Genomic DNA, 26,131 nt, shown 5'->3' with positions numbered 1-26,131 from the left:
CTTTCTGAGCATGCAGAGAGCCTGGAACAATAGCTCTGACACAGGCACACTGCCCCATTCACTTTTTCTGCACAATCTGCTGCTTCCTTTAACGTCAGCCCACAAGAGCAAATCCACATCAAACAGCTGCAGACACCAGAAGGCCGTGCAGGGCTGTGCCCTGGCCACTCTTGTGTTTCATTAATTTCATTTAATCCAACTGCAGTTTGGCAGCTTTGGCACTGACATGTCTTTTAGCTGGAGAAGAGCAGCACCAAGAGCCCCATCCTGATTTCAGAGAGGGATTTACTGACTGAGATGGCAGCACCTGAAAGACCTTGACATTTATTAATAACCTGATCAAAAATACAAAAAATACTGCAGCATTTTTCCAGTCCGTTCAAAATGCTAATAAAGCTTACAGTAATTATTTTTCTTCCTAAGCACAGCTCATAGAATCAGAAAAGTTGAAAAAGAGCTCCAAGATCATCAAATCCCATCTGTGACCCATCCCCACCTTGTCACCAGCCCAGAGCACTGAGTGCCAGGTCCAGCCCTTCCTTGGACACCTTCACCACCTCCCTGACCACCCTTTCCATGAAGAAATTCCTCCTGATTTCCAACCTGTTGCACACCCCTAGTTAGCACCTCCTCATAGCAGGGTTTGGAGTTTGAATCTCAAGTTGGGAAAGCAACAGGATATTGGGTGAATACAGTGAAATGTGACCTTGAATGAAACACATGGCAGAAAGAAGTGACAGGCTGGAAAGAGCCAAGGTTTTGGACATTGCTCACCTGTGGGTTCACCCAGAGCCACAACTGCAAACAGAAAAACATCCAGATGTTTGTCCAAACAAAGCTGGGCCCTGGCTGCAGCTGGGCTGACAGGAAAGCAAGCAAAGTTACCAGGTTTACAGAACACACAAATAGACCTGCACTGAAACTCGAGATGGGAAGAAAGGAAAGAAGGTAGAGGATGTGATTCCCACAAATGTGACCAGAAAAGGGTGGTTCCACCTGAAATGCAACAGGGGAAGTTTGAGATGCTGGAAGTTTTCTTTGGCAGAGTCACTGGTTTTTAACTGCTAAGGTCACCTGGATATCTTCAGCAGAGCAAGAAATATCCCAGAGGCAGAAGGAACAGCAAATGATCTCATTACTCAATTTGCCATCATTTGGAAAGGGCAGGCATGGATGGATAATTATTTTTTTGCTTTTCTTTCCTCTGCTTTGGAAGCTGCTGATGCAGTGAGTGTGTTTGGGCAGTAACATAACCCTGGCTCTCAGCCTTGAATGCCAAGGCCTGCAATGGGACCCAGAGGGTTGTGCAGTCTGAATTTGGGCTCAGTGATACTGGAAATCACTTGGAGCTGTACAAAGAATGGAATGGAACTACTGATTTGTTCCAGATCCTTTGCTGACCTTACAAGAAGTTCACAGAATGACAGAATGCTTTGGGTTGGAAGGGATTTCAAAGATCATCCTGTTCCAACCCCTGTGCTGTGAACAAGGACACTTCCACCATCCCAGGGTGCCCCAAGCCCTGTCCAGCCTGGCCTTGGGCACTGCCAGGGATGCAGGGGCAGCCCCAGCTGCTCTGGGCACCTGTGCCAGGGCCTCAGCACCCTCCCAGGGGAGAGTTTCTCCCTGATATCCCCTCTAACCCTGCCCTCTGGCAGTGGGAGCTGTTCCCTGGGTCCTGTCCCTCCATCCCTTGTCCAACCTCCCTCTCCATTGGGAGAGGAGTGAATTCCACTTGGAAAGTGATGAGCTCACCCCTGAACCTTCCTCCCTCCAGGCTGAGCAATCCCAACTCTCTGTACCTTTCCTCCCAGCAGAGCTGCTCCATCCCTCTGCTCATCCTGGTGCCTCTTTGTCCTTCCTGTGCTGGGCTCAGGGCTGGGGCAGCTCCAAAGCTTTCCTTCAGAGCCACAAACGATGAGAACTTTATAGTTAATACTGAATAAATGTCTGACCCTCAAGGCATAATAATCTGCTTAAAATATACTTAACAGTACTCCCTGGCTAAAAGAAAAAAAAAACTTTCCAACTCTTACTTTAAAAAAAAAAAATCCATTTAGATGCTTACTTTGACTACGTGCCCAGCATCACTGGCAAAAGTGCTTCTGTTTAGAAAGGATGGCTGGGCCAAAATTTAACTTGTTTTTCAGGAATAGGAAACCCAAGAGGGAAAAAAAAAAGGTAATAAGAGCCATAGGAGATAAATCATTATTGGCCATTCCACTGGAAGGGAATGTTCATGTCCAGGAAAGTGCCTGGGAGCATTTTCAGCTGGAGAAGTTGGGTGGTGATGCCTCACCCTCCTCACTGTGATGTGGAAGAGCATCAGGGATGGTGACAAAGCATCAATCTCCAGCAAATTCCCAAAGAATTCCATGGCAGACTGAGCACCAACAAGTTCTGATCATGGTGTGCCTGCTTTTCATTTCAATAATAATAATAATAATAATAATAATAATAATAATAATAATAATAATAATGTTATTTCACAGAGGCAAAGGAATCACATCCCATTAGAAGAGACAGTCAAGAAAAGAAGCTGAACTATAAAATTATACAGCTAAATTATAAAATTATAATTTTATAATTATCTGATCCAACAGAACAGCAGTTTTGGGGAAAAGCAGAGAAAATTGGGATTTGCTTCCTCTGAAATAATAAATATAAGGTTTACCAAGGGCTGATTTAGCAAAAAGCTGAGAAAAGGGCTCCCATCTTTCCCATCTGATGTTACCAGCTCTTACTAGAGCTAGAACTAAGGCAGTCTTTCCACAGCCACTCTTCAAGGCACAAAAAGAACAATCTCTCTGTCCCTGGTCATTTTTATAAAAAAATAAATTGAAAACTTCCAACAGGCAAAGCCCATTTTTCAGTAAACAGAATTGTTCCCCTCAGGACAGATTTCCTGCTGCTGCCTTTTAACCTGGCAGATCTCAAGGGGCAGGTGTAACCTAAACTGAGTGACTGCAACCACCTTGCTGCAGGTGGGCAGGGCTTTAAGCCAGGCTTAACAAAACCACCAGACAGCACCAAACCAGAGTGTGGGTACTTTGTGGGCAATTGTTCATAGAGAAATGGCTCCTCTGTCACCTTGTCCCTTTGTGGGGACAAACCTTTGCATGTCCACGTGCAGAACTGAGGAAAGTTTGTGCAGAAATTTGATTTTGTTAAACCTGACGGTTACAAAAAGCCTTAAAACTTCGGGTTGGCTTCTCACAAAACAATGAAAACACCTTTTTTGTGTTGTTTTGGTTTTTTTCCCCCTCCATACTCATTTGTGACTATTGATTTCTCCTTGCCCTTTGTTCCTGTGGCTCTTGGCCAGCTCCACTCTCAGGGCATTGCCCCCGAGGCTCAGGCCTTGCAAGGAGGACAGAGCCCTGTGTGCAGCCCCCTGCTCCCTGTAGGCCAGGAAAGCTCTGTGCTGTGCTCCCTGCCACTTCAGGGCAGCAGGAACCACCTGCAGCTCCCTCAGGGTGCTTTTCAGCTGGCTCACCCTCAGGCTGCCGGGCAAATTCCCCACATACACGGTGGTGATTGGGGCAGATCCCTCAGATTTGGGATTTACGGGATCACTTCCCACGTGGGCTGAGCCTGGAGCAGCCCATGGCTGGGGATCTGCAGCCATCACCTCCCTGTGTGAAATTGCTGCTCTCTTGGTGTGTGCCAGGGCTGGGTGCTCATCTTGGAGGGTGACATCCTTGCCAGCCTGCTCCTCCCTCCAGCGAAGAGTCTTTAGGATGGGGATTTTTCCCAGCATCTCAGAGCTGACCTAAAAAGGAGGAAGATGGATGTAATTATTGTAAAAGAATTTCTTGCCTTCCAGAAAAAGATGATGAGCATCAGGGCTCGTTTGTGCCATAAAAAGAGAGGAACCTTATTGTCCTCCTGCCATGCAGACAGCCAGAGCATTCCAAATGTTCCTAATTGCTGCTCTGATTGGGAAGGCTCCCTAAACACACACTGCAGGACAAAAATAAACATTAGTGACTCCTGAAGTGAGCAGCACAACGTGGATGCAGCAGGCAAATCCCAAAGTCAGGGCTATTCCAATGTGACATTGATTTATCTGAGTGCTTTCAGATCTGCATTCTCCTTGTTCTCCTTCTGGGTTTGCTTTGACTGAGGGCCTGTGCTCCTGCCCTGGCAGAATCCTACAGAATCCTTGTCCTGCCAGAATCCTACACAATCCCTGGCCTGGCAGAATCCTACAGAATCCTTGTCCTGCCAGAATCCTACACAATCCCTGGCCTGGCAGAATCCTACAGAATCCTTGTCCTGGTAGAATCCTACACAATCTTTGTCCTGGCAGAATCCATCCCAATCCTTGTCCTGACAGAATCCTACACAATCTCTGCCCTGGCAGAATCCTACACAATCTCTGCCCTGGCAGAATCCTACACAATCCTTGTCCTGGCAGAATCCTACACAATCTTTGTTCTAACAGAATCCTACAAAATCCTTGTCCTGGCAGAATCCTACACAATCCCTGGCCTGACAGAATCCTACACAATCTCTGCTCTGCCAGAATCCTACATGATCCTTGTCCTGACAGAATCCTACACAATCCCAGGCCTGGCAGAATCCTACACAATCCCAGCCTTGGCAGAATCCTACACAATCCCAGCCTTGGCAGAATCCTACACAATCTCTGCCCTGACAATGCCCTGGCCTGACAGAATCCCACACAATCCCAGGCCTGGCAGAATCCATCCCAGCCCAGCAGACACTTCCATCCTGCAGAGCTCCTGGTGCTCTGTTCCCCCAGCAGCACAGGAAATCCCGTGGGCTGGGTCACACAATGGTGGAGCTGCAGCAGGAGCGTGCCTTGGAGCAGGGTTCCTGTGCATTGGGCCCAGCTGGAGGCACGTCCCCTGCTTGGGGCACATCCCCTCAGTGCCACCCGACCTCCCACAGCACCCACAGCTCCTCAGACCCCACATGGATGTGCTGGGCTGGGGCAGGGAACAGAAGTGCTCGGACACTGCACTCACAGTGTGAGCCCGTTATTCCTGCCATCCATCCATCCATCCCTCCCTGACCCAAGGAGCTTTTCTGGAAGGGCCTTTCCTCTCAACAGCTGAACCCCATCCATGTGAGGCATGAGATGCCCCAGGCTGCACTCAGACACTGGCAGGAAATGCAGTGGTTCCCCAGCTAATGTGGTCGAGCTCTTGGCTTGCACACTGAGCTTGGAAGGAGGAGGAATTCCTGCTTGGCTGCTGGACAAGTCCAACATCCATCAACACCAGCTCCAATGCTGAAATGTAGGGAGCAAACCAGAGCCTGGGGAAGCAGTGCCTGAGCTAGCAGAGACCCAGGCTAGTGGCCCAGAGTGTGAGAGGGCCACCACCCTGAGCAGGCTGGGCTGGAGCAGCACCAGTACATCCCAGTCTGCCTGCAGAGCCCCCAGCCCAGAGCCTCTGAATTGCTGCTCCTGCAGTTACAGGCACAGCCAGCCTGCATCTGCACAGCATCAGGCTCAGCTCCCTGGGGACAGAAACCCAGCTCTGAAGGGACTCAGGAACAGCCAAGGCAGGGTGGGGGCAATGTCAGGATGAGGTGACAGGCAAGTCACTCAACAGAATTCTCTTCATCTTCTGAAGAGCAAACAAGCAGTTTTATTTCAGGCTGGAACTAAATAAAACCACGATTTCCATAAAGCCTGCGCTAGTTCTGCTAACACAACATCAAACAACAAGGACTTGCTCCAGGAGCCTCCACACTCAGAAAGGTGCAGAGCATTTCCACATTTTACAGAGTTATTACTCTGTGGATCCTGGGGCTGATTTGTTTTTCTCAGCCAAGAACTCCAAGTGCTGTGTTTGACAGCAAGCTCCCCTTCCCCGAGTGACACAAACATCAAACCAAGGGCTGAAGGATCTCACTTTGTTTGTACTGGCCAACAATGAAGGAGGTTTGTTGTCCTCTGTCAAATTTCCATGTGAAATGGAAGCTCTATGCTAATTAAACCAAACAGGAAAAACATTTTTCTGTTCTCATGCAACTCAATCGCTCCTGGCCCCAAAGCACAACCCAAGAACTGCTCCTTTCATCCTGAAATTAAACTCAGTTGCCAAGGCATGGGTTGGGTGTTTGGTTAGGAAGGGAAATGCTACCAAGGGCAAACCCTCAGGGCTTTGGAGATTGGGACAATCAGAGATGGGCACTGAGAGTGGAATTCCAACCCTGGAATTCCCAGGACAATCCAAGGGCAGGATGTAGATAATGCAGGGAACAGCACAATCTCCAGGGACTTCCACCAGGCATCTCCTCTCACTCAGGAGATTTTGGCATCAGCCTGCAGCTCTTGGAGCTGCTGCTTCAGGCTCCTGGCAAACTCAGGAAGATGCAGTGACAACAGCATTTATGTTTCAGGAGGAATTTCTGCACAGAAAGGGGGATTAGACATTGGAATTACTGCCCATGGTGGAGTCCTCATTCCTGGAGGTGTTTATGGAAAGACAGAACTGGTCTGGTCTGGGATCTGTCACAGTTGGACTTACTGAGGTTGGAAAAAACCTCCAAAATCATCGATTCTGGGATTTTTGTAAGGGCTATGAACTATTTTCTTTAAAGTTCTGGTCAAACACCACCATGAAGTGATTCCATCATTCCCTCAAAATCCAGCCCTGTGCAGACACAACACCAACAGACCTTCACCAAAGCAACAAAGGCAGCTGATTTAAGACTTTTATTTTTTTTGTATTAGGAAAGATTTTGTAAAAAACATTAGGCAAGTTCTGCCACTGTCAGCTGACACCTTCCTGTCACAAGAGGCACAGAGGATTTACCTTAAGGGCTTTTTTCTCTGGGTTCTAGGGGAACATTTCAGCTGGGCCAAACCTTCTAAACCCTTCCCTGTTTTCTCTCACTTTTATGCCACTGAAAGGCAGAAACTCCAGTTTGGGGTTTCAACTCAACAAACAAACCCATTGGGGTTTTGGGGGTGAGAACTGAAAGGGCAAAGGGGGCAGTGGGTGGCAGGGGAGAGGAAAAAGCTTGTTCTGCTCTGTTGCAAAAGAGCAAACAAAAGAACCCTGTGATAGCACAATGTGTTGCTAATTACAATCACGCTAGAAGTTCCTTTTGTCCTGTGAGCTGGGGAGGATTGCAAGGATTTATTTCCTTGTGGAGAGAGGCCAAAGATATTCCTCCTCTCTTTCAACAAGCTGCACACTTCTGGGATGGCTGCTCAGTCCTCCCTGTCCCTGTCCCTGCCTTCTGCTTTAGGCTAAACCAGAATTTAGGGACATTGCAGCCCAAGTCTGGTTGTTCCATCCATGTGAACAAGGGCAAACCCAGCACTGGAAGCTTCCCCCATCCCTTCAAGCCAAGGCCAAACCATTTACTGATGTTTTGAAAGTTGGGATTGAGTGTTGGGATTTAGCTTTGCTAGTGAAACCAAAGCTGAAGAAGTTCCCCTGTCATCCCCTGACCACCAATTCCCAGACCAATTCCACACTTCAGCCCTCTGGGGTTGGCCAAAGAAATGCTCATGGCTCTGTGCCATAAACTCTGAAATAATCTGGGTTTAAAATAACCACACCAAAGGCAATTAATCATTTAATAATCCCTGCCATGGCTGGGAGAGCCTTGGGGAAAGAGGACAGCAGGCTGGATAAACTCTTCTGGCACACAATTACTGGGAAAGGAGCTGAGGAGGGAAAAGTGGCCCCTTTCTGACAGAAACCTGAGGAAAAAAGTCCTGGATGCTGAGTGCACAACTCTCCCAGCACTTAACCCACAGCATCCATGGCTCTGACACCTGGTTTGATCCCAAAATGTGGTGGCAGATGGATCCTGCAGCCTCCCTGCTGGACACCAGGGCTCTCCTCACCCTCTGCTCTCCCAGACCTCTGATCAGAGCCGTTTCCAACATTCTGCTGAGGACAATGAAGGATGTGCTTGTCCTGGGGCAGAGTGAGAAATGCTGAGCCCTGAGGCAGCCCAGGGCAGGGCAAAGAGGGATGGGATGGGGTGGGATGGGATGGGATGGGATGGGATGGGGTGGGATGGGGTGGGGTGGGGTGGGGTGGGATGGGATAAGGGGCTGTCCTTATCCTGCTATTTCATTCTGCTCCTCATCACACTGACACAGAACACCTGGATCTTGTGAGCCCCCACCTGGAATCCTGTGTGTCCCCAGCAGCAGAAAACCATGGAATGTTGGATTGAGTCCAGAGGAGGCCATGAAGGACTGGGACACGTCCCCTGTGGGGACAGGCTGAGAAAGCTGGAGCTGTTCAGCCTGGAGACATCCCAGAACCTTCCAGGATGTGAATGGGCTGCAAGGAAGCTGGAGAGGGACTGTGACACCAGTGACAGCACAAGGGGAATGGCCTCAGAATGGAAAAGGGGAAAATTTAGTTTGGATATAGAGAAGGAATTGTTCCCTGTGAGGGTGGGGAGGCCCTGGCACAGGTGCCCAGAGCAGCTGTGGCTGCCACATCCCTTGGGGACATTTGGAGGTGTCCAAGGCCAGGCTGGGGAGCACTCAGGGACAGTGGAAGGTGTGCAGGGGCTGATTCCAAGATTCTCTTTCAAATCCCTTTCAGCACAACCCATTCCATGATTTTAAGATGGAGACTGATGCAGCTGCCCTGGCAGGCAACAAACAGCACCAAACACCTCCAGGGCTGCAGATCCAGCAGCCCTTCCAAACAGGTGGGCAAAAGTGTTTGCAAGGTTCATCCTCAGAGGCCTCTGACCCCAGATTGTTCAAAACCTCCTTGGGACAGACCAAATTTTTTGTGCTGTGTCCTCTTTTTCATGCTGTGTCCTCGTTTCCAGGAGCTCTGAGCAAACAGGGATTTGTGGCACAGACAAGGCCAGGACAGCAAGGCCAGCACAGCTGAACATTTTATCATTCATTTGTACAAAATGTCCAAATATGAGCACACAATCCAAGGGCACGTTGGCAGCCTGCTGGTGTCCCTCAGGAGAAACTCCTGGAGCCCACACTGGGAATGCACCAGGGCATTCTGGGCACTCTGCTGCAGAGAGGATCAGCTTTGCCAAGGTGCTGGGGTGTGTGACCAGGTGTGAAAGCATTCCCTGCCCTCACCATCCCAAAAACCACACCAAAGCAAAGCCCTGCCTACACTGACTGCAACTCCTTCTGCTGAAGGATTTGCCAGCTTGGATGGGTGCATTTTTTGAGCTTTCCTTTCCAAATGTTCTATCACACACCCAGAGCTGTTTGTTGTCAGAGGGTTTCCATCTCTGCCACTGGGATTCCCCCCCCCAGTTCAGTTCATTTCATATTTCATTTCATTTCATTTCAGGAAAAATTCTTTTCCTCCTGCTAGAAAATCCTCAGCAAAAGAATGACTTCAAAGCCAGAAGGAAATACTTGCTAAAATATAGTGATTTTTCCACCAACTACTCTCCTTTCCCTCTTCGTGAACTCAAATATTTTAATTTGTCTGTACAGTTTCAATTTAAAATAAGCACAGCACAAATAACTTGATAATTGGGACAAATATAATAGCCAGTGTCCCAGATAAAGATCACAGTTACCCATAGAAAATATTAAATGAGAAAGCAAGTAGCTTCATGAATTTAGAGTTCCCAGAAACAATGGGTTGGATTTTCAAGACACATGAAGCCAAATAATTCTCCACTGGCATCCAAATAAAGTTTTCCAGAGTCCTCAGCTCTCAGCAGCTCTTGCTGCTCTCCAGTAACTCAAATTGATGTCCCAAACCTCAGAGGCACAAAAGTTCCACAAACACCCCCCAGCAGTGGGGATTTTGAAGTGTTTCTGGAGTGCCTGATCATGATTCTTTGGTATTGATGATGTTGTGGCTCTTCCACTTCTCTTGGAAGTCTTTAAACAGCTCAGAACACACAAGAGCACTCCAGGAAAATGCAGCAGCTCCTTCAGCATGGAAATGCAGCCATGGATTTGTTTGCTGGGTGAGCACCTCCCTCTCTCCCTTCCCTCTGGAGCTGAGTGTGCATTACTGGCAGCACATCCTTACAACAACCCTTAGCTGTAATCCCATATTTGCAAACACCTGGATTTCAAACTCCTAAACACTGTCCTGGCCTGATCCAGCCCTGCTCCCCAAGGATTTGGGGATTTTTATTTTTTTTTTTTTTTTTTTACAATGTATTTTCCACCTCACTGCTCCTCACAATGAAGTTAAGCTACTCAGTGTTGACAAAAGCCCATGTTTAGAAGTGGGTGATTTATTTACTCTCTGCCTCTTGGTTCATTTAGTTTTGCTCTGAGGAACAGGAATGCACCAGCCAAGCCAGGATTTGAAGGAAAAAAGGATGGAGAGAAAATGATGGAGAAGTAGCCAGGAAAATCCAAAGGACAAACACTGAAATAGCCCCTATCAAATGCTGCCTTTTTCACAGCCTGCTGATTACCCAGACCTCCCACCTCCAAACCCCTCTGTGCAAGAGCTGAACACCACAGGCACACACAGAATAAATGTCACCCATTTCCCTGGGGAGTAATGGCAATTTCTGCTTCATACAGGCACCACACTTTGTTCTGGTCCCAAAAAGACAGAAAAGTGATTATTATCCCTGGTCCTCTCCAATATTCCTATTTAATCCATACAGCTCCAAACAAAAGGTGTTAAATCAACACTCAAATATTCAAATCAAGGGTCAATCTCTGCTCCATTCTCAGTGAAAGCTGCAGAAAATTCAGTTTCTGCTAAAGGCACAAAAAAAAAGAAATAAAAAAAGTGTCAGCAAGGCCACTTACTGAGAAGTCTGACACCAAGGCAGACAAACTGATCAAAAATATGTTGGCAAGATGGATGGAGCACAAGGGGTAGGCCTTCAACACAATTACATTCAATAATATCCTAAAAAAAATTACAATTCAAAAATAATTCAATGGAAAAAATGCACTAGGACAGACAGAGCTGTTATTTATTTATTTATAACCTCAAATCCTCAACCACAGGCAGGGTAAAATGCTCTCCCACTTCTGGAATAAAAATAGTCCTGGCTAGAATTTGTTTGTTGTAGATACATTACCTAAAGAAATTTAACTCTTTCAGCTGGTTGACAAATTTTAACCAACAAATTTTGATTTTCCTGGGAGTATTCCCTTAGAATTGCTCAGTTTCTGCAAGATGTGGGTGCACAATTCCTCATTTCAGCATTCCTGCTGTACTCACTCATGCAGGATTGGGTCTGCTCCCTGACTGGATGATTTCAGAAATGAAAATCCAATGACAAAGAAAAAGCTTTCCCAGCAGGAACCTCCAGTAAAACAATTCACTCAAGGCTTTCCTGAAATTGTTTGGGAAGCTGAAGAAGTTTCTGACAGTGGGCAGGGGGAAAAGGCCAATCCATAACAGAACTACCAATAAATAAAGATTCAAGTTTAAAGTCTTTGTTCTTCCACCTGAAACTGCAGAAGCAGGAATGTACCAGCAGCAGGTTGTGTTTTCCTCTCACAACCAGAGCAGCACACCCTCCTACCCAGCAGTTCCACCCCTGGGACTCCTCCCACTACCCCAGATTGCTCCAAGCCCATCCAGCCTGGCCTGGGACACTTCCAGGATGGGGCATATCCTGATAATCCATGGATACAGCAACCTCAGGTGTAGGGAAATATCTCTCCTCCATTACCCCTGAAACCCCACTGCCCACAGATGCTGCTGCTTTGTTTCACCTGACAAACACATCTGCTCTTTTACCAAATATTTCTAATTTAAAAAAAATTGTTTCTATATAAGAATGGAGGGGTTTATCAGGTTATTGGTACCAGTAAACCACCAGCAGCAAAAGTTTAAGATTTAACTTGATTAAGATTGAACTTGCCTAGTGCCACCAGCAGCAAAGGTTTAACTTGAATGAAGAATGAACTTGGTTTGTGCCACCAGCAGCAAAGGTTTAAGATTTAACTGGATTAAATTGAACTTGGTTTGTGCCACCAGCAGCAAAGGTTTAAGATTTAACTGGATTAAATTGAACTTGGTTTGTGCCACCAGCAGCAAAGGTTTAAGATTTGAACTGGATGAAGATTGAATTTGGTTTGTGCCACCAGCAGCAAAGGTTTAAGATTTAACTGGATTAAACTGAACTTGCCTTGTGCCACATTATTCCCTGAGGTTTTGGTCGTTTGCAATTTGTCCAGATGGTCCTGGTTGGAGTGAGGATGTAATCCACAGTTAAATCATGATCACCCAGCAGCTCCTCTGCTATGTCAAGCACCTACAAGGCAGAGATTTGGTTAAGTAGCTAAAAACAAACTGCCTAAAGCTGTGCCCCATTCCTGATGGCTTGTCACATGAAAATCCATCAAAGACAATGGGAATGAAGATGCCAAACGAGCTTCATTCCATGTCTCCTCTGCAGACAGAGCAGGAAGTGTCCCAGAGCTCCCTCCCAGCTGCAGAGGGGATATTTGAACATCCCAACTCACCTGGCAGTCGTGCACAATGGTGACCACAGGTGTGTCCTCCTGCACTGCCCCCATGGACACCATCATTGCATATTCCATGTCTGCATAACCTTCCCCTTTGCCAATTCTCCAGCCTAAAGCACAAAAAAGTGGGGAAAAAAAAAAAAATCAAAGAGCACAGTGGAAAGTTGTTAAAATGGTGTAATTAACCCAGCAGTCTGCAAGCTGTAACTCTGGAAAAAATCAGATCAGCAACTCTCACAGAGTGCAGCTTTCCTTGAAATCAGCACTGAAATGAAATAAAAAATCAATTTCAATGACTCCTAAAAGATCTCAGAAGCTTCCCATTCAGAATAAACAAATTCAGTGTAATTAACCCAGCAGTTTATTTAGCAATTGTATTTAGAACCTTCTATTCATGTCCCACACAGGTTAATGTGGGTAAAGAGGAGTCTGGGTCACATATAAAAACCGTGTTATTTTAGGCAGGGGATAAAGTCAGTGGAAAATTTTCAGCACTAGCAGGTTTCCAAAATACTAGAAAATGCAAAATCTGATCCCCAAATAGGTCCTGAATCAGCAGGTCTAACACAAGTCCTTTCACAGAGCCTGTGTTGTGAGCAGAGCAGATCTCTGACAGGGAGCCTGCCTGGACTCCTTCAGAACACAAACCATTGCTTTCCTCAAGAGTTCTCCTGAACACCTCAGGGGCCACTGCTGTGTGCCCACTGCATCCTGAGGCACCAGCCCTGCTTCCTGCTGCGCTGGCAGCAGGGACTGGGCACACACAGGGCCAGAGGCCAAGGCCACAGCTCAGCTCCAAGGAGAAATGTGGCCCTGCCACTGGGGGCTGGCACTTGGGACCTTTCTGCTGGGAGTTTTTCCTTACCTTTTTCAGAGACAGCCACTGAGCCCACAACAACCAAGTCCACTTGTGCTTTGCTGTCCAGCCCCACAGGCACGCTGAAGTCTCTTACACCCTGCAGGAAAAAAACAGCATTTGAGGTTTGCAGAGGGCACAGTCTTCCATGGACCGAGGCAGAAATCCAGGATATTTTGATAAATCCCAATAACTCCCCATGTTTCCAAGTGTCTCTTCCATGTTTAGCCAAGCTGTACATGTCTGGGAAGTTATCCCCCAGGGAATCCTAGAATAGATTCCCTACTACAGTGACAAGAATTTTGGCACACTGCAAGGAGAGCTGAGGGAGGTGGGCACTTTTAGAAGCAAGGATTTTTATTTAGGATCAAAAGCTGATATTTTGAAACACTTCTTTGGAAATCTGTTCCTAAAAATGAGGGCAAGTGACACTTCCTATTTACACTTCCTACTCTACTAAAAGCTTGAGGAATACCAGAGCACTACAAATGCTTCAATTAATTCTGAAATACAAATCACAAAGTTAATTTAGACCCAGACAACTACAGCACAAAGTGATACAATTTTTTTCCTTCCCTCTCTCCCTGTTCAACCCCACCCACTCCTCTTCAATCTGTTCTCATTTTAACAAAAATTCTGTCCAGATTGCAGAAAATAAAAATCATGTTTACTAGGGTTTTTAAATATCAAAGGTTCAGAACTATTAAAAATCCATCTTCTGATTCAATCACTCCCAATATATGTGTACAGCACACTGCAAATGCTCCTCACACCAACTCAACTTGCTGCTAATTATAAATTAAGAATATTAAAATCACAATGAAGAGCCACACATTTTCTGTGCAGAGCACAAAGCCCAAGAATTCGGTAATTTGTGGCTGACTATCAGCACTAACACCCATCAGGCACTTCCCAGCAGTGTGGTAAGGATTGTTTGCACAGTGCTTTGTAAATACAAACTGCCAACAGCATTTTTTCATTAGTGGGCTGGGGGAAAAACCAGACACATGGTGCTAAGAGCCCAGATCAGACAGCAGGCCAAGAGAAAGGTCTCTTGCAAAAGTGCTCTTCAGCCCTGAACAGCTTAATTAGTTAATGACTGCAATAGAAGTTCCAACAAAGAAAGTCACTACTAATTACCAGCCTTTACAACCTCGGTTGTTCACGGGGTTGCTGCAGAACTTTATTGCCTTGAGCAGGAGATAAAGGAGGAAATAAATCCCCGTAGTAACCTCTTCATGTTGGGTTTTCATGGCAAATAAAGATGTAAACCCTGCAGGGCTGTCTGGGCACGGCCCTGGGCTGTGCGGTGAGGATGGAACACGAGAGGGCAGCAAGAGACCGCGGCAAAGCCCGACCTCCCCCCGTGGAGGAGGAACCCGCTGCACGCAAATGCCTCAATTCACGGCTCTTTGGGTGCTGTGTTCCACAAAAAAACTCCACTTTCCTAGCTGGTAACACCTAAGAGCACTAAAATGTTCCCCCGAGGGTTCAGCAGCTCAAAACTGCAGGATGGAGGAGCATGAAGAAAGCTGTAACTCACCTCAAGTCATGATTTTCCAAAAGACACTGAGAAATATCAATTCAAATCCCTTTCAACCCTGCTAAGACTGAATTTTCTCCTCATTTCAACATTATCCATGTACATAAACCCAAGAATAACATTCTAACATGAAGATATTTCAGGTTTCCAACTTCCAGCTGGTCCATCCTAAGCCCACACTGTCCCAAGGTTAACTCAGCCCTCCCTGATGCCTCAGTCCCACCTGAGATGTGGCACATCTCCTCAGCATCCCCTTGGTTGAAGATGGTAACTTTCCCATCTGGTTACACCTAAGAGCACTAAAATATTCCCCAGAGGGCTCAGCAGCTCAAAACTGCAGGATGGAGGTGCATGAACACCAAACTCACCTCAAGTCATGGTGTGTTTCTAAAAACCACTGAGAAGCATCAATACTGTCCTGCTAAGACTGAATTTTCTCCTGATTTCAACATGATCCATGTACATAAACCCAAGAATAACATTCTAACATGAAGGTATTTCAGTTTTTCCAACTTCCAGCTGGTTCATCCTAAGCCCACACTGTCCCACAGTTAATTCTGTCCCACCTGAGATGTAGCACATCTCCTCAGCATCCCCTTGGTTGAAGATGGTAACTTTCCCATCTGGTTACACCTAAGAGCACTAAAATATTCCCCAGAGGGCTCAGCTACAGGATGGAGGAGCATGAAGAAAGCTCTAACTCACCTCAAATTGCTCATAGTTTTCCAAAAAACACTGAGAAATATCAATACCGTCCTGCTAAGACTGAATTTTCTCCTGATTTCAATATTATCAATGTACACAAAGCCAGGAATAACATCCTAACAGGAAGATATTTCAGGTTTCCAACTTCCAGCTGGTCCATCTTAAGCCCACACTGTCCCAAGGTTAATTCTGTCCCACCTGAGATGTGGCACATCTCCTCAGCACCTCCTTGGTTGCACCTGGAGGGGGAACAATCCTGTTGAACAGCCCAGTCCTCAGACGTGGTGTGGGAACCAGCAAAGTCTTCCTTGCCTGAGGAACCACATGAGAAGGTTCATTTTACACTGAAGAAATATTTTTATTGTCACACAGTAAAAACGACATGGCCAAATATTTAATTTTTTTTTTTATGTTGTAGATTGCGAAGTGCTTGTAGGGTAAATTTCCTCCAATACAGGAAAATTCCATCAAAAGGTTTATTGAAGAAATAAAAGGTAAGACAGACATTTGAAGATATTTCAGGACATACCTTTAAAGACAATTCCTCCTTTAAAGCTATGTCTCTAAGCAGGTTTATGAGATAATAGTTTCAAACTGATGAAGGGCAGGGTTAGATGGGATCTTAGGGAGAAATTCTCCCTGTGAGGGTGGGAAGAGAAGGTGCCCAGAGAAGCTGTGGCTGCTTCTGGAATGTCCAAGGCCAGGCTGGACAGAACTTGGAGCACCCTGGGACAGTGGAAGGTGTCCCTGCCATGGCAGGAGGTTGGAACTGAATTATCCTTCAAATCCCTTCCAACCTAAACCATTCCATGACACGTTGATTTGAGCATAAACCCCTTGAAGATGCAGTGCCAGGTGTTGCTGAGGTGAGTTGTATTTTCTCCTAGAGCCAGGTCTTGTGAGCCCTCAGAGAAACCCATCACACCCGAGATAGCCCAGCATAAAATCAGCAGGATTGCTTCTGAGGCATTGCTGGAAACAGAAAATGTTTTAATAAAAAGCAAAATAACAAAGCTCTTACAGAGACAGGGGCAAGAGGCTCTTGCTCCTGGTAAAAACACCCCACAAAAGGGATTATTTCCTTTATTCTCTTCTTTTTCTAGTGAATTACCTAGGTGGGGCCTTTTAGCTTCTGTCCAATTGGGTTTGAGGTGAAGTCCCCTATGAGGTGGCTTTTTGCCACCTTGAGGAGAGAAACTTCTGGGCTTTTTAAGGAGACAAAGGATCATTTGTTGACTCAGGGAACACATCCCTACTGCCAGGCTCTGCTGTCCCTCCCAGCCCCTCCTCAGGGCTGCCTTTACCTGCAGAGCTGCCAGCCGGGCACCTTCCAGAGGTTTGTCAGGATCCACCTTCACCTCCCGTGCTCTGCTGAACACTTCCAGCTCCCTGAGAGAGCAGCAGGCCTGGAGGGAGCCCTGGCACAGGGAAGGAGCCAAGAGCAGAGGATTTTCACTTACTTGGAGCATTCTCACTTACTTCCAGGGTGAGGAAGCGGGCGTTCCTCTGGGGAGCATCAGGGTTTATTTTTACTGCACGGGCAGCCCGGAACTGCTGCAAGCCCAGGAGCCTGGTGGCAGCATGGGAGGAGCCCTGTTTGCATAAAATATCAGCTCACAGCAGAAATGGGTAAAGCAGAACCTTTCACCCTCTGGACAGGCTGATTTTTAATCGAGGGGCTGCTAATTTTCTGTGAATCCCTGGAAATGTCCAATGCCAGCTTGGACAGGGCTCAAAGGGGGATAGTGAAGGTGTTCCTGCTGAGGGAGCTTTAAATTCCTTTTCAATTCAAACAGAATCACAAAATAATCAGGTTGGGAGAGACCTCTAAGATCACAGAGTCCAACCCTTGCACTAACACCTCAACCAGACTATAGCACCCAGTGCCATGTCCAGGCTTTTTTTAACACATCCAGAGATGGTGATTCCACCACCTCCCTGGGAAGAGCATTCCAGTACCTCATTATTCTTTTGGTGAAAAATGTTTTCCTGATATCCAAACCGTTCTGTGGCTTGGGAATTGACAAGGAGGTTTTGTTTGCTTTCCCTCCAGGGCTGCCAGGTGAGAACTAGGGGCACTGGAGGGCACTGGAGGGAAACTGGGAGGTACTGCACATCACTGGGGAGCACGGGGGGGGCACTGAGGGCACTGGGGGGGAACTGGGGGAGAGCTGGAGGTATTGGAGGGCACTGAGGAGGCATTGGGGGAGCATTGGGGGCACTGGGGAGCACTGGGGAGGAACCGGGGGCACTGGGGGCAGCACTGGGGGGGACCTGGGAGCACTGGGGGGAGAACTGGGGGTACTGGGGGGGATCTGGGAGAGCACTGAGGGGACTGGGAGGGGATTGGGGGGCACTGGGGAGCACTGGGGAGGAACTGGGGGCACTGGGGGGGACCTGGGAGCACTGGGGGGAGAACTGGGGGTACTGAGGGGGATCTGGGAGAGCACTGAGGGGACTGGGAGGGGAATTGGGGGGCACTGAGGAGCACTAGGGGAGAACTGGGGGGTAACTGGGGCGGCACTGGGTGTTCACTGGGGGCCGCTCCCGGCAGAGCGGGGCAGGGAATGAGCAGCAGCAGCAGCAGGACGCGGCCCAGCGCCGGTCACCGCCGTACCTTGAAGTTGGGGATGCGGCCGCGCACGGGCCGCGGGAACTCGGCCAGGCCCGAGGCCTCCAGGTGCTCCCACACCTCCTCCCGGATGTCCCACTTGGAGCGGCCCGCTGGGGGCAGCGCCCGGCCCGCCGCCGCCGCCATCGCCCTGACGTCACCGCCATCCCGCACCCGCCCGCCGTGACGTCACCGCCATCCCCTCCCGCCTGCCCGCTCTCTCCGCCACGCCGTGACGTCAGCGACGCCCCGCCCCTCGCTATCTCATCACCGTGACGTCACCACGGCGTCCCGCCCCTCAGAAAACTGACGTCACTGCCGTTAATCCTCGCCTCCTCATGCGTCAGCACAGGGGGGCGGAGCCTTCGCGTTGGCCACGCCCCTCCGGCGCGCGCGGCGGCTACGGCGGCGCTGAGGGCTCAAAAGGCCTCGAAGGCAGAGTTGGGGAAGCGGCGTGAGGGGTCGCTGAGGGCCCGATTTATTTCTGGAATTAAACATAAAAAAGGCTGTGCTCGCGAATTAAGGGGAGATTTTCGCCCTCATTCGACAAATATCACGGGCTTTCCATCACGTTTTATGGCTGGGGGTAAAATCCCACCCTACTTTTTGTAAAATTATCCCTCACATTAATTACTTTTCCATTTAGAACTGGCCGGTGGTGAATAAAACAATATCCAGCCTCTACGTGGGTACCCACAAGTTCACTTCTTGCTCGCCTTTAATTGGATAATAAATGATTCGTTCACACAATTTATTATTTATAGAATTAGCTCATTCTACTAAAACCACCCCAAAAAAAGGAGCGTGAGAATCCCAACATTCCTGAGCGGGATGGAGGGGTCATGAGAACAATGAAACGATGAATAAAATTTATGAAGGTTTATTTTAAAGCGTGCTGGGGAATGGGGGAATGTCTTCAGAGTTGGTATATTTATTATTATTTATATTATATTGTATTGTGTTGTATTGTATTATATTGTAAATATGATATGATATGATGATATGATATGATATGATATCCACCTCACTTGGCCAGGATGCTGCAGCTCCTTGGTCAGAGCCGAGTGCAGCTGTGCCAGCCCAAAAAATCAGAATAAATTGGGATGCTCCTCTGAGGGCTGCAGATGCAAACACCTTTTCTGAGTTTTTTTCTCTCCACAACGACCAAGACTGCTGAATTCAGGAGTTTTCCCCTCCAGCTCTGAGAGATTCATGTGCATCAATGGGTCTTGGCTGGACTGGTGCCAGATAGAGCCTTTCCTTTCTCCTTTCCTTTCCTTTCCTTTCCTTTCCTTTCCTTTCCTTTCCTTTCCTTTCCTTTCCTTTCCTTTCCTTTCCTTTCCTTTCCTTTCCTTTCCTTTCCTTTCCTTTCCTTCTCTCTTCTTTCTTGCGTTTCCTCTCCTTCTTTCTTCCTTTATTTCTGTCTTCCTCTTTCTTTCATTCTTTCTCTTCCTTCCTTCTTTCTTCATCTTTTTCTTTCTCTCCTCACTCCTTTAATGTCTTTCTTTCTTGTTCTCTCTTTTCCTTCCTTCCTTCCTTCCTTCCTTCCTTCCTTCCTTCCTTCCTTCCTTCCTTCCTTCCTTCCTTCCTTCCTTCCTTCCTTCCTTCCTTCCTTCCTTCCTTCCTTCCTTCCTTCCTTCCTTCCTTCCTTCCTTCCTTCCTTCCTTCCTTCCTTCCTTCCTTCCTTCCTTCCTTCCTTCCTTCCTTCCTTCCTTCCTTCCTTCCTTCCTTCCTTCCTTCTCCCTCACTCTTTTCACTCTTTCCCTCCTTCATTTCCTCCTTTCTCTCTTTCCTTTTCTCTGTCTCTTCCTTCCTTCCCCACTTTTCCTCTCCCTTTGCCCACTCATTTTCTCCACTCACCCCCTCTCTCTCTCTCTTGTTCCCACCTCCATCCTCTCTCCCACACTTCTCCCTCTTTCCTCTTGTCCTGCTCGGTCTCTCCCCGTCCCTATCTCTGTCCCTGTCTGTCTGTCTCGTCCGTGTCCCTCTGTCCCCGCGCCCGGGCGGTGCCGGGGAGCGCTGCAGTCCCCGCGGTGTCCCCTGGGGGGCGACACACGCCGTGCGGAGCCCCCGCGGGCAGGTGAGACCGGAGCGAGCCCGGGAGCGACACCGGGAATAACAGCGGGAATAACACCGGGAACAGCCCGGGAACTGTCCCAGAGCGGCACCGGGAACAGCCCTGGAAACGACACCGGGAATGACACCGGGAACGACACCAAGAACAGCCCGGGAACGGCCCGGAGCGACACCGGGAGCAGCCCCGGAGGGGCCCCGGGAGTGGTCCCCAGAACGGCGCCCAGGGCGCCCCGAGGGCTGCGGAAGCTCCGCTGCCGGTAAAGGCTGCGGGAGGAAAACCGGCGGCTCCCCCGGAGAACCGGGCGAAGGGAGACCCGCGGGGAAAATCCCGCATTTCCAAGCGCCTCCCGCTCTCCTCCTCCAAGGGGCTCCTTTCCCTGCGTTCCCCCCCCGTATTTTTCATAATGCTGATTTTTACTGTTTTGTTTTGTTTTCTTGAAGCCATTCGCATTTTGGGCTTTTCCGAGCCCGTTGGATCGGTCTCTGCTCGGTGCCCAGCTCTAGCAAGCAAAGAACTTTTGCTGCTTCTGGGGGTTCTGTAGAAATGCAGCTCGGTAAAGTTTTCAGCCGAGGAGAGGTAAGATTCCATCGAGGATATTTCTCCAGGCTTCTAGGAAGAGACAGCACTGTGACACCGCAGGGGTGGCTCTCTTTTATTAAATTCCAACATTTTATAAACTTATATCGTTAAAGAAATCCCATTTGCTTGTGTACACGGAGACGCAGCCCGAGTTGTTACGAGAAACGTGATTTATTTGAAAACCGAACATAAAAGTGTGAAGTCGTTCTCAAATTATTCCAGAAAAAAAAAATAAAAGTTTTCTCTTATGGTTATACATTTACATGAAAAGTATCAGCTTATCTCGCTGAATTCACTATTTGTTTTCCCCAAACAAAATATCCCCGGACATTTTCTCGGTGGATGAAACCCTCCCCGAACATTCAAAATTATTTCCGTCAAAACTAAATAACAATTTTGAAACACCCGTAGAAACTCCCCGATCAATTTTTCCATCGCAGATCATTTTGAACCATCCCTCCTTGTAGAGGATCTACCTCATCATTTCATTTTTTTCCCTCCCCTTAGTTATCGCCATAAAATCGTTTCCTTTCTTATTAAGAAAATCTCCGGTAATTAACAGCCCCGCCGGGTTCCCACGGCCGGAGCCGCCTGCGGTCTCCGCACCGCCGGGGCTGCGAGCGGGAAAGGGACCCTCGGTGCCAGCAGCCGCCCAAAATCCCAGCCCGCCTTTGGGGGGAAAAAATATCTTTGTTTAAAGCCTTACGAAACCGCACAAATTGCAAGGAGGACAAGGCAAAATTACAGTGTAAGAAACCCAAAAATCACCGCTCGGGAATCAGAGCGGCAGCAGCCAGGCTCGGGGGAAGGCGGCGGGAAGGAGCCCGAGCGGAGTGACAGCAAATTTATTTTGACCTTATCTCGGTCTTTTCGGGCTCGAATCGATTTTGCAGCGCTATTTTTGATTATAGATATATTCTGATTTTTAATTTCTTTTTTACTCCTGCGGAGCGGGGAAATCGCTGGTTTCCCACCTCGGTTCCTTCGCCCGGCGGCTCCACTCTTCTCTCGGGTGGAACAGAACAATTCGCAGCAGTTTCCCCCAACACTTGAGTTTACACTTGGTCACCATGCGTCCCTAATTGTCCCGCTCTGATTGCCTCTAATGAACTCATTAGGGACAAGGCAGAGGGGCGGATTTCACAGCCACAAGAAAATCCACCTCAATGCCCGGAACGAAAATAAAATATAGACACTTAAATGCGCTTGCTGCTTTTTGTCGGGTTTGTTGGGTATTTTCTAGAATAATAAAATATCCCCAAACTCCCCCAAAGCGGCAGAGCAACCTCTGAACGCGCAACGACGGCACCGCCGGGGCCGAGCCGCGATGTCGCCGCCGACGGGCGAGCACCCGGCGGCCTCTCCGGATGAATTCCATAGAAACACATTTAAAACCGTGACCGCACGCCCCGCCGGGCACCGGGACACGGGGACACCGCGACACCACCATCAACCTGCCCGCACTCAGCGCTGACAAACCCCGCCGTTAGCACGGGGCGGGCAGCGGGTAGCGGGCAGCGGGCACATCCCCGGGCCGGCTCGGGGCTGCTTTTGGGGCAGAACCGCCAAACCCCGCACGGAGGGCCTGGGGGTGCCGGAGCGGGGCTGGGGCCGAGGGTGCCGGGGGTGCCGGAGCGGGGCCCGGCCCGGCCCGGCCCGGCAGCGCCGCCGCGTCCCGCGCTCCCATTGGCTGCGGCCGCGGCGCCGCGCGCTGCCATTGGCTGGCGGCCGCGGCGGGGGGCGGGGCCGGCGGGCAGTAAAAGCGCGGCGGCGGCGCGGGGCGGTTTTGAAGCTGCGCAGCGCGGCCGGGAGGGAACTCGGCGGCGGCGGCTCCCGCACCCCTCCGGGGGCTCCGCAACGCTTCGGGCCGCTCTTGTGACAAGGACTGGGCTTTCCGCAAGGCTGCTTTTTCGTCTTTTTCCTTTTAAATTTTTTCAAGTTTTTTTTTTTTTTTGTTATTATTCAGGCTCTTTTTTTTTTTTTTTTTTTTTTTTTTTTTTTGTTACTTTTTTTTTTAAAATTCCCTTTTCCTGCGAGAACAGCCCCCCCCCCACCATCAGCCCAGCTCCCCGCAGCAGCGCCCGCCGCGGGCCGTAGGCGTGTGTAGCAGAATCACAGTCATACAGAGGGAGGGAGAGGCCGCCAGAGACCACCCTGCCCCCGGCGACCCGGAGGATGCCGCTGCGGTGCCGCTGCTAGAGGACACGCTGGGATTGAGCTCGGCTCCGAGACTCTCTCTCTCTTTCTCTCCCGCTCTCTCCCTCTCTCCCTTCTCCGCGGAGGGGTCCCGGACGGGGGTGAGGCCCTTCCACCGTCCTCCTCTTCCTCCTCTCCTCCGCGGCCGCGGGCAGCCCCTCTCCATGATGCAGGCTCGCTACTCCGTCTCGGACCCCAACGCTTTGGGAGTGGTGCCGTATTTAAGCGAGCAGAATTACTACCGGGCTGCCGGGACCTACGGCGGCATGGGCAACCCCATGAGCGTCTATTCGGGCCACGCCGAGCAGTACGCGGCGGGCATGGGGCGCTCCTACGGCCCCTACCACCCGCACCAACCCACCGCCCCCAAGGATCTGGTGAAGCCACCTTACAGCTACATCGCTCTCATCACCATGGCCATCCAGAACGCCCCCGACAAGAAGATCACGCTCAATGGGATTTACCAGTTCATCATGGACCGCTTCCCTTTCTACCGAGAGAACAAGCAGGGCTGGCAGAACAGCATCCGCCACAACCTCTCGCTCAACGAGTGCTTCGTCAAGGTGCCCCGCGATGACAAGAAGCCGGGCAAGGGCAGCTACTGGACCCTGGACCCCGACTCCTACAACATGTTCGAGAACGGCAGCTTCCTGCGCCGCCGGAGACGCTTCAAGAAGAAGGACGTGTCCAAGGAGAAGGAGGAGGCCCGGGAGCGGCTGCTGAAGGAGCAGCCCAAGCCCCCCGGGCTGCCCGGCGCCGACCTCCCCAAGGAAGCCTCCTCCTCCTCTTCCTCTTCCTCCGCCTCGGCGCCGGCCTCCGAGAAGAAGGTGGTGATCAAGAGCGAGACGGCGTCTCCCGAGCTGCCCGTGATCACCAAGGTGGAGACGCTGAGCCCGGCCAGCGGCGGGGCCGTGCGGGACAGCCCCCGCAGCGCCGCCTCGCCGCCCGCCGCCGCCGCCTCTCCGGACGCGGCGCTGCCCGAGCATCACCCTGCCGGTAACGGGCTGCCGGGCTTCAGCGTGGAGAGCATCATGACCCTGCGGACTTCCCCCGCGGGCGAGCTGAGCCCGGTGAGTGCCGCCTCGGGCAGGACGGGCGGCGGGCTGGCGCTGGGCTACCCCGCGGCGGGGCAGCCGTCGGGGTACGGCGCGGCCTGCGGCCAGGCGCTGGACACTAGTGGGAGCTACCACTGCAGCATGCGGGCCATGAGCCTCTACAGCGGCGACAGAACCGCGCACATGTGCGCTCCCATGGAGGACGGGCTGGCCGAGCATCCCACCGGCGCCCCGTCGCCGCTGGGCACGCTGAGCCTGCCCGCGGGGCAGGACGGAGCGCTGGGCACCGGGCATCCCCACGGAGGAGGAGGAGGAGGAGGAGGAAGCGGAGGGGCGGCAGCAGCAGCAGCGGGGGGACAGCCTGCGGCTTCTTGGTACCTGAACCACGGCGCTGAGCTGAGCCACCTGTCCGGGCACACGTTCGGCTCTCAGCAGCAGACTTTTCCCAACGTGCGGGAAATGTTCACGTCGCACCGGCTGGGGATGGAGAGCGCGGCGCTGAGCGAGCACCAGGTGAGCAGCAACTCCGCCTGTCAGATCCCCTACAGATCCGCGCCCTCCCTATATCGCCACGCCGCCCCCTACTCCTACGACTGCACTAAGTACTGAGTAGCCGCCAGTAAACCCCGCTTAGGCCCATTAAAAAAAAATAAAAATTATAATTATTAATAATAATTATTTTTTAAAAATCGGGAGAAATAAACCCACGGCAATAAAAATAAATCTGACAGCTTCCCCGTGGACTTTGTGGCCATAGAGTTTGAAGATTCCCAAAAAGCTTTTCTTAAATTCCGGACAAGTAGATTTTACTTGAAAAAAAAAAAAAGGGGGATCTCTCATTTGAAAAAGAAAAAAAAAAAAGAAAGAAAAGAAAAAGGTGAAAAAAATTATATATATATATGTCTATCTAAAAGTGGCAAATTTTATATGCTAAAGTATAGGGGGACTCAGAAAAATAAGTTATGGACCAATATCACAACAACCATTTATACGTTTTAAAAGGAAAAAAAAAGTTTATAAATATATATATAAATATATGTCCTGGGTATTTTTTGAGTTCTCTGTTGTGCTGTAAAAAATATGTGGATTTCTAATCAGGCTGATTTTCAGAGCCATTAATATAATATTTAAAGTTGAGTTCACTGGATTATTTTTGTCTCGCCCAACGGTTCCTAACTTCCAAATTCATGACAAGTGATTTCTTCTTTTTCTTCTTCTGTGTACAATTATGCAATAGATTTTCTTTCGTTTTAGAGCTGTTCTTTTCGCAAGACGAGGAAATAATTTATTTTTTGCTGGTGGATTTTTTTTTTTAAAGGAAAAAAAAATAGACAAAGTATCTGATACTTTTTTATTATTATTTACGACGTGTGATGTTTTGTATAATAGATTTCACCTTTACCATTCCTAAGGACTATTTGCTTTAACCTGCTTCCAAGTTCGTTTGTCTTATGTGGTCCTAATTGTTGTACTTACCTTAAAATAAATCCATGCTGGTTTTTTCTGCTCCAAGTCTGCCGCTTCTCTGTGTATAAACCGGGGATTTTTTAACAGGTTTTGGTTTTTTTTTTTTCCCTTCCTTCACGCAGAAAACGTGGCAGTGGTTTGTTTTTAAAACAAAACCTGATTTTCCTGGAGGTTTCTTTCTTGGAGACAAGGTTGAATTCACGTGAAGAGCCGGAATTGTGCAACTGGGGAGGGTGAGGAAGGAAAACCACAGCGGGGCTGAGCCCCCTCAATCCCAAATCCCTGCCAGGGTTGAAATTTCGGGAGTTTTCCCAGGCCTGCCATGGGGAAAACAGGAAAACAGGAGGCGCAGGGAGGGGAATTTCTGCTCCTCTCGCCCCGTCCTTGCGAGCGCGGCCCTTGCACGCCCGGAGCCGCCTCTTCCCAAGGCAGCAAACACCCACCCCCCCCTAAAAAAATCCCATTTCATTTCTTTATTTATTTGGTTTTCTTGAAAGGAATCCCGAGTGCCTGGGAGTCAGAGCGATCCTTTCAACCCGGCCTCGCTGCGGAGTCTTAGAAAGGTGGAAAAGTTCACTCGAGAATCGTTTCGGGTTTGAAATCCTCTCTTGGTTGAAGAATTGGCTGATTTTAACT

At 49.3% G+C, this 26,131-nt stretch overlaps 2 protein-coding genes across 4 annotated transcripts; one reads left to right on the top strand and one right to left on the bottom strand.

Annotated features, from left to right (window-relative positions):
• Positions 1 to 268: 268 nt before the first annotated feature.
• On the bottom strand, positions 269 to 18,306 carry MTHFSD (methenyltetrahydrofolate synthetase domain containing). Of its 3 annotated transcripts, none has more exons than XM_077185066.1 (7): positions 18,128 to 18,306; positions 16,990 to 17,103; positions 15,709 to 15,822; positions 13,272 to 13,362; positions 12,404 to 12,516; positions 12,067 to 12,192; positions 269 to 3,772 (listed from the first exon to the last, which is right to left on the bottom strand). In XM_077185066.1, exons 1-7 carry the CDS (start codon positions 18,266 to 18,268, stop codon positions 3,272 to 3,274), a joined length of 1,200 nt encoding a protein of 399 aa, XP_077041181.1. In that variant the 5' UTR covers positions 18,269 to 18,306; the 3' UTR covers positions 269 to 3,271. The 3 variants fall into 3 exon arrangements, with proteins under 3 accessions (XP_077041181.1, XP_077041180.1, XP_077041182.1); XM_077185065.1 differs by lacking the exon at positions 16,990 to 17,103 and adding an exon at positions 16,815 to 16,928 and having other exon boundaries at positions 18,128 to 18,305; XM_077185067.1 differs by lacking the exon at positions 16,990 to 17,103 and having other exon boundaries at positions 18,128 to 18,305.
• Positions 18,307 to 22,580: 4,274 nt separating this feature from the next.
• Positions 22,581 to 25,540, top strand: FOXC2 (forkhead box C2). The gene has a single exon (XM_054640950.2). The coding sequence runs from the start codon at positions 23,138 to 23,140 to the stop codon at positions 24,635 to 24,637; it is 1,500 nt and encodes a 499-aa protein (XP_054496925.2). The 5' UTR covers positions 22,581 to 23,137; the 3' UTR covers positions 24,638 to 25,540.
• The last annotated feature ends 591 nt before the right edge of the window (positions 25,541 to 26,131 follow it).

This window comes from Agelaius phoeniceus, chromosome 12 (genome assembly GCF_051311805.1).
Source record: "Agelaius phoeniceus isolate bAgePho1 chromosome 12, bAgePho1.hap1, whole genome shotgun sequence".
Taxonomy (NCBI): Eukaryota; Metazoa; Chordata; class Aves; order Passeriformes; family Icteridae; genus Agelaius; species Agelaius phoeniceus.
Note: the sequence above shows the minus strand (reverse complement) of the source record. Positions and strands in the feature narration are given on the sequence as shown.

Bases quoted from the DNA above. Each gene is read 5' to 3' on its own strand.
- FOXC2 (XM_054640950.2), top strand. From the start codon at position 23,138: ATGATGCAGGCTCGCTACTCCGTCTCGGACCCCAACGCTTTGGGAGTG.
- MTHFSD (XM_077185066.1), bottom strand. From the start codon at position 18,268: ATGGCGGCGGCGGCGGGCCGGGCGCTGCCCCCAGCGGGCCGCTCCAAG. The intron at 13,363-15,708 runs GTGGGACAGAAT...TTTTTCCTGCAG, and splicing joins GGAGATGTGCCACATCTCAG to GGTGTAAGAGACTTCAGCGT. The intron at 3,773-12,066 runs GCAAGTTCAGTT...CCTCCTTTTTAG, and splicing joins AGGGAATAATGTGGCACAAG to GTCAGCTCTGAGATGCTGGG.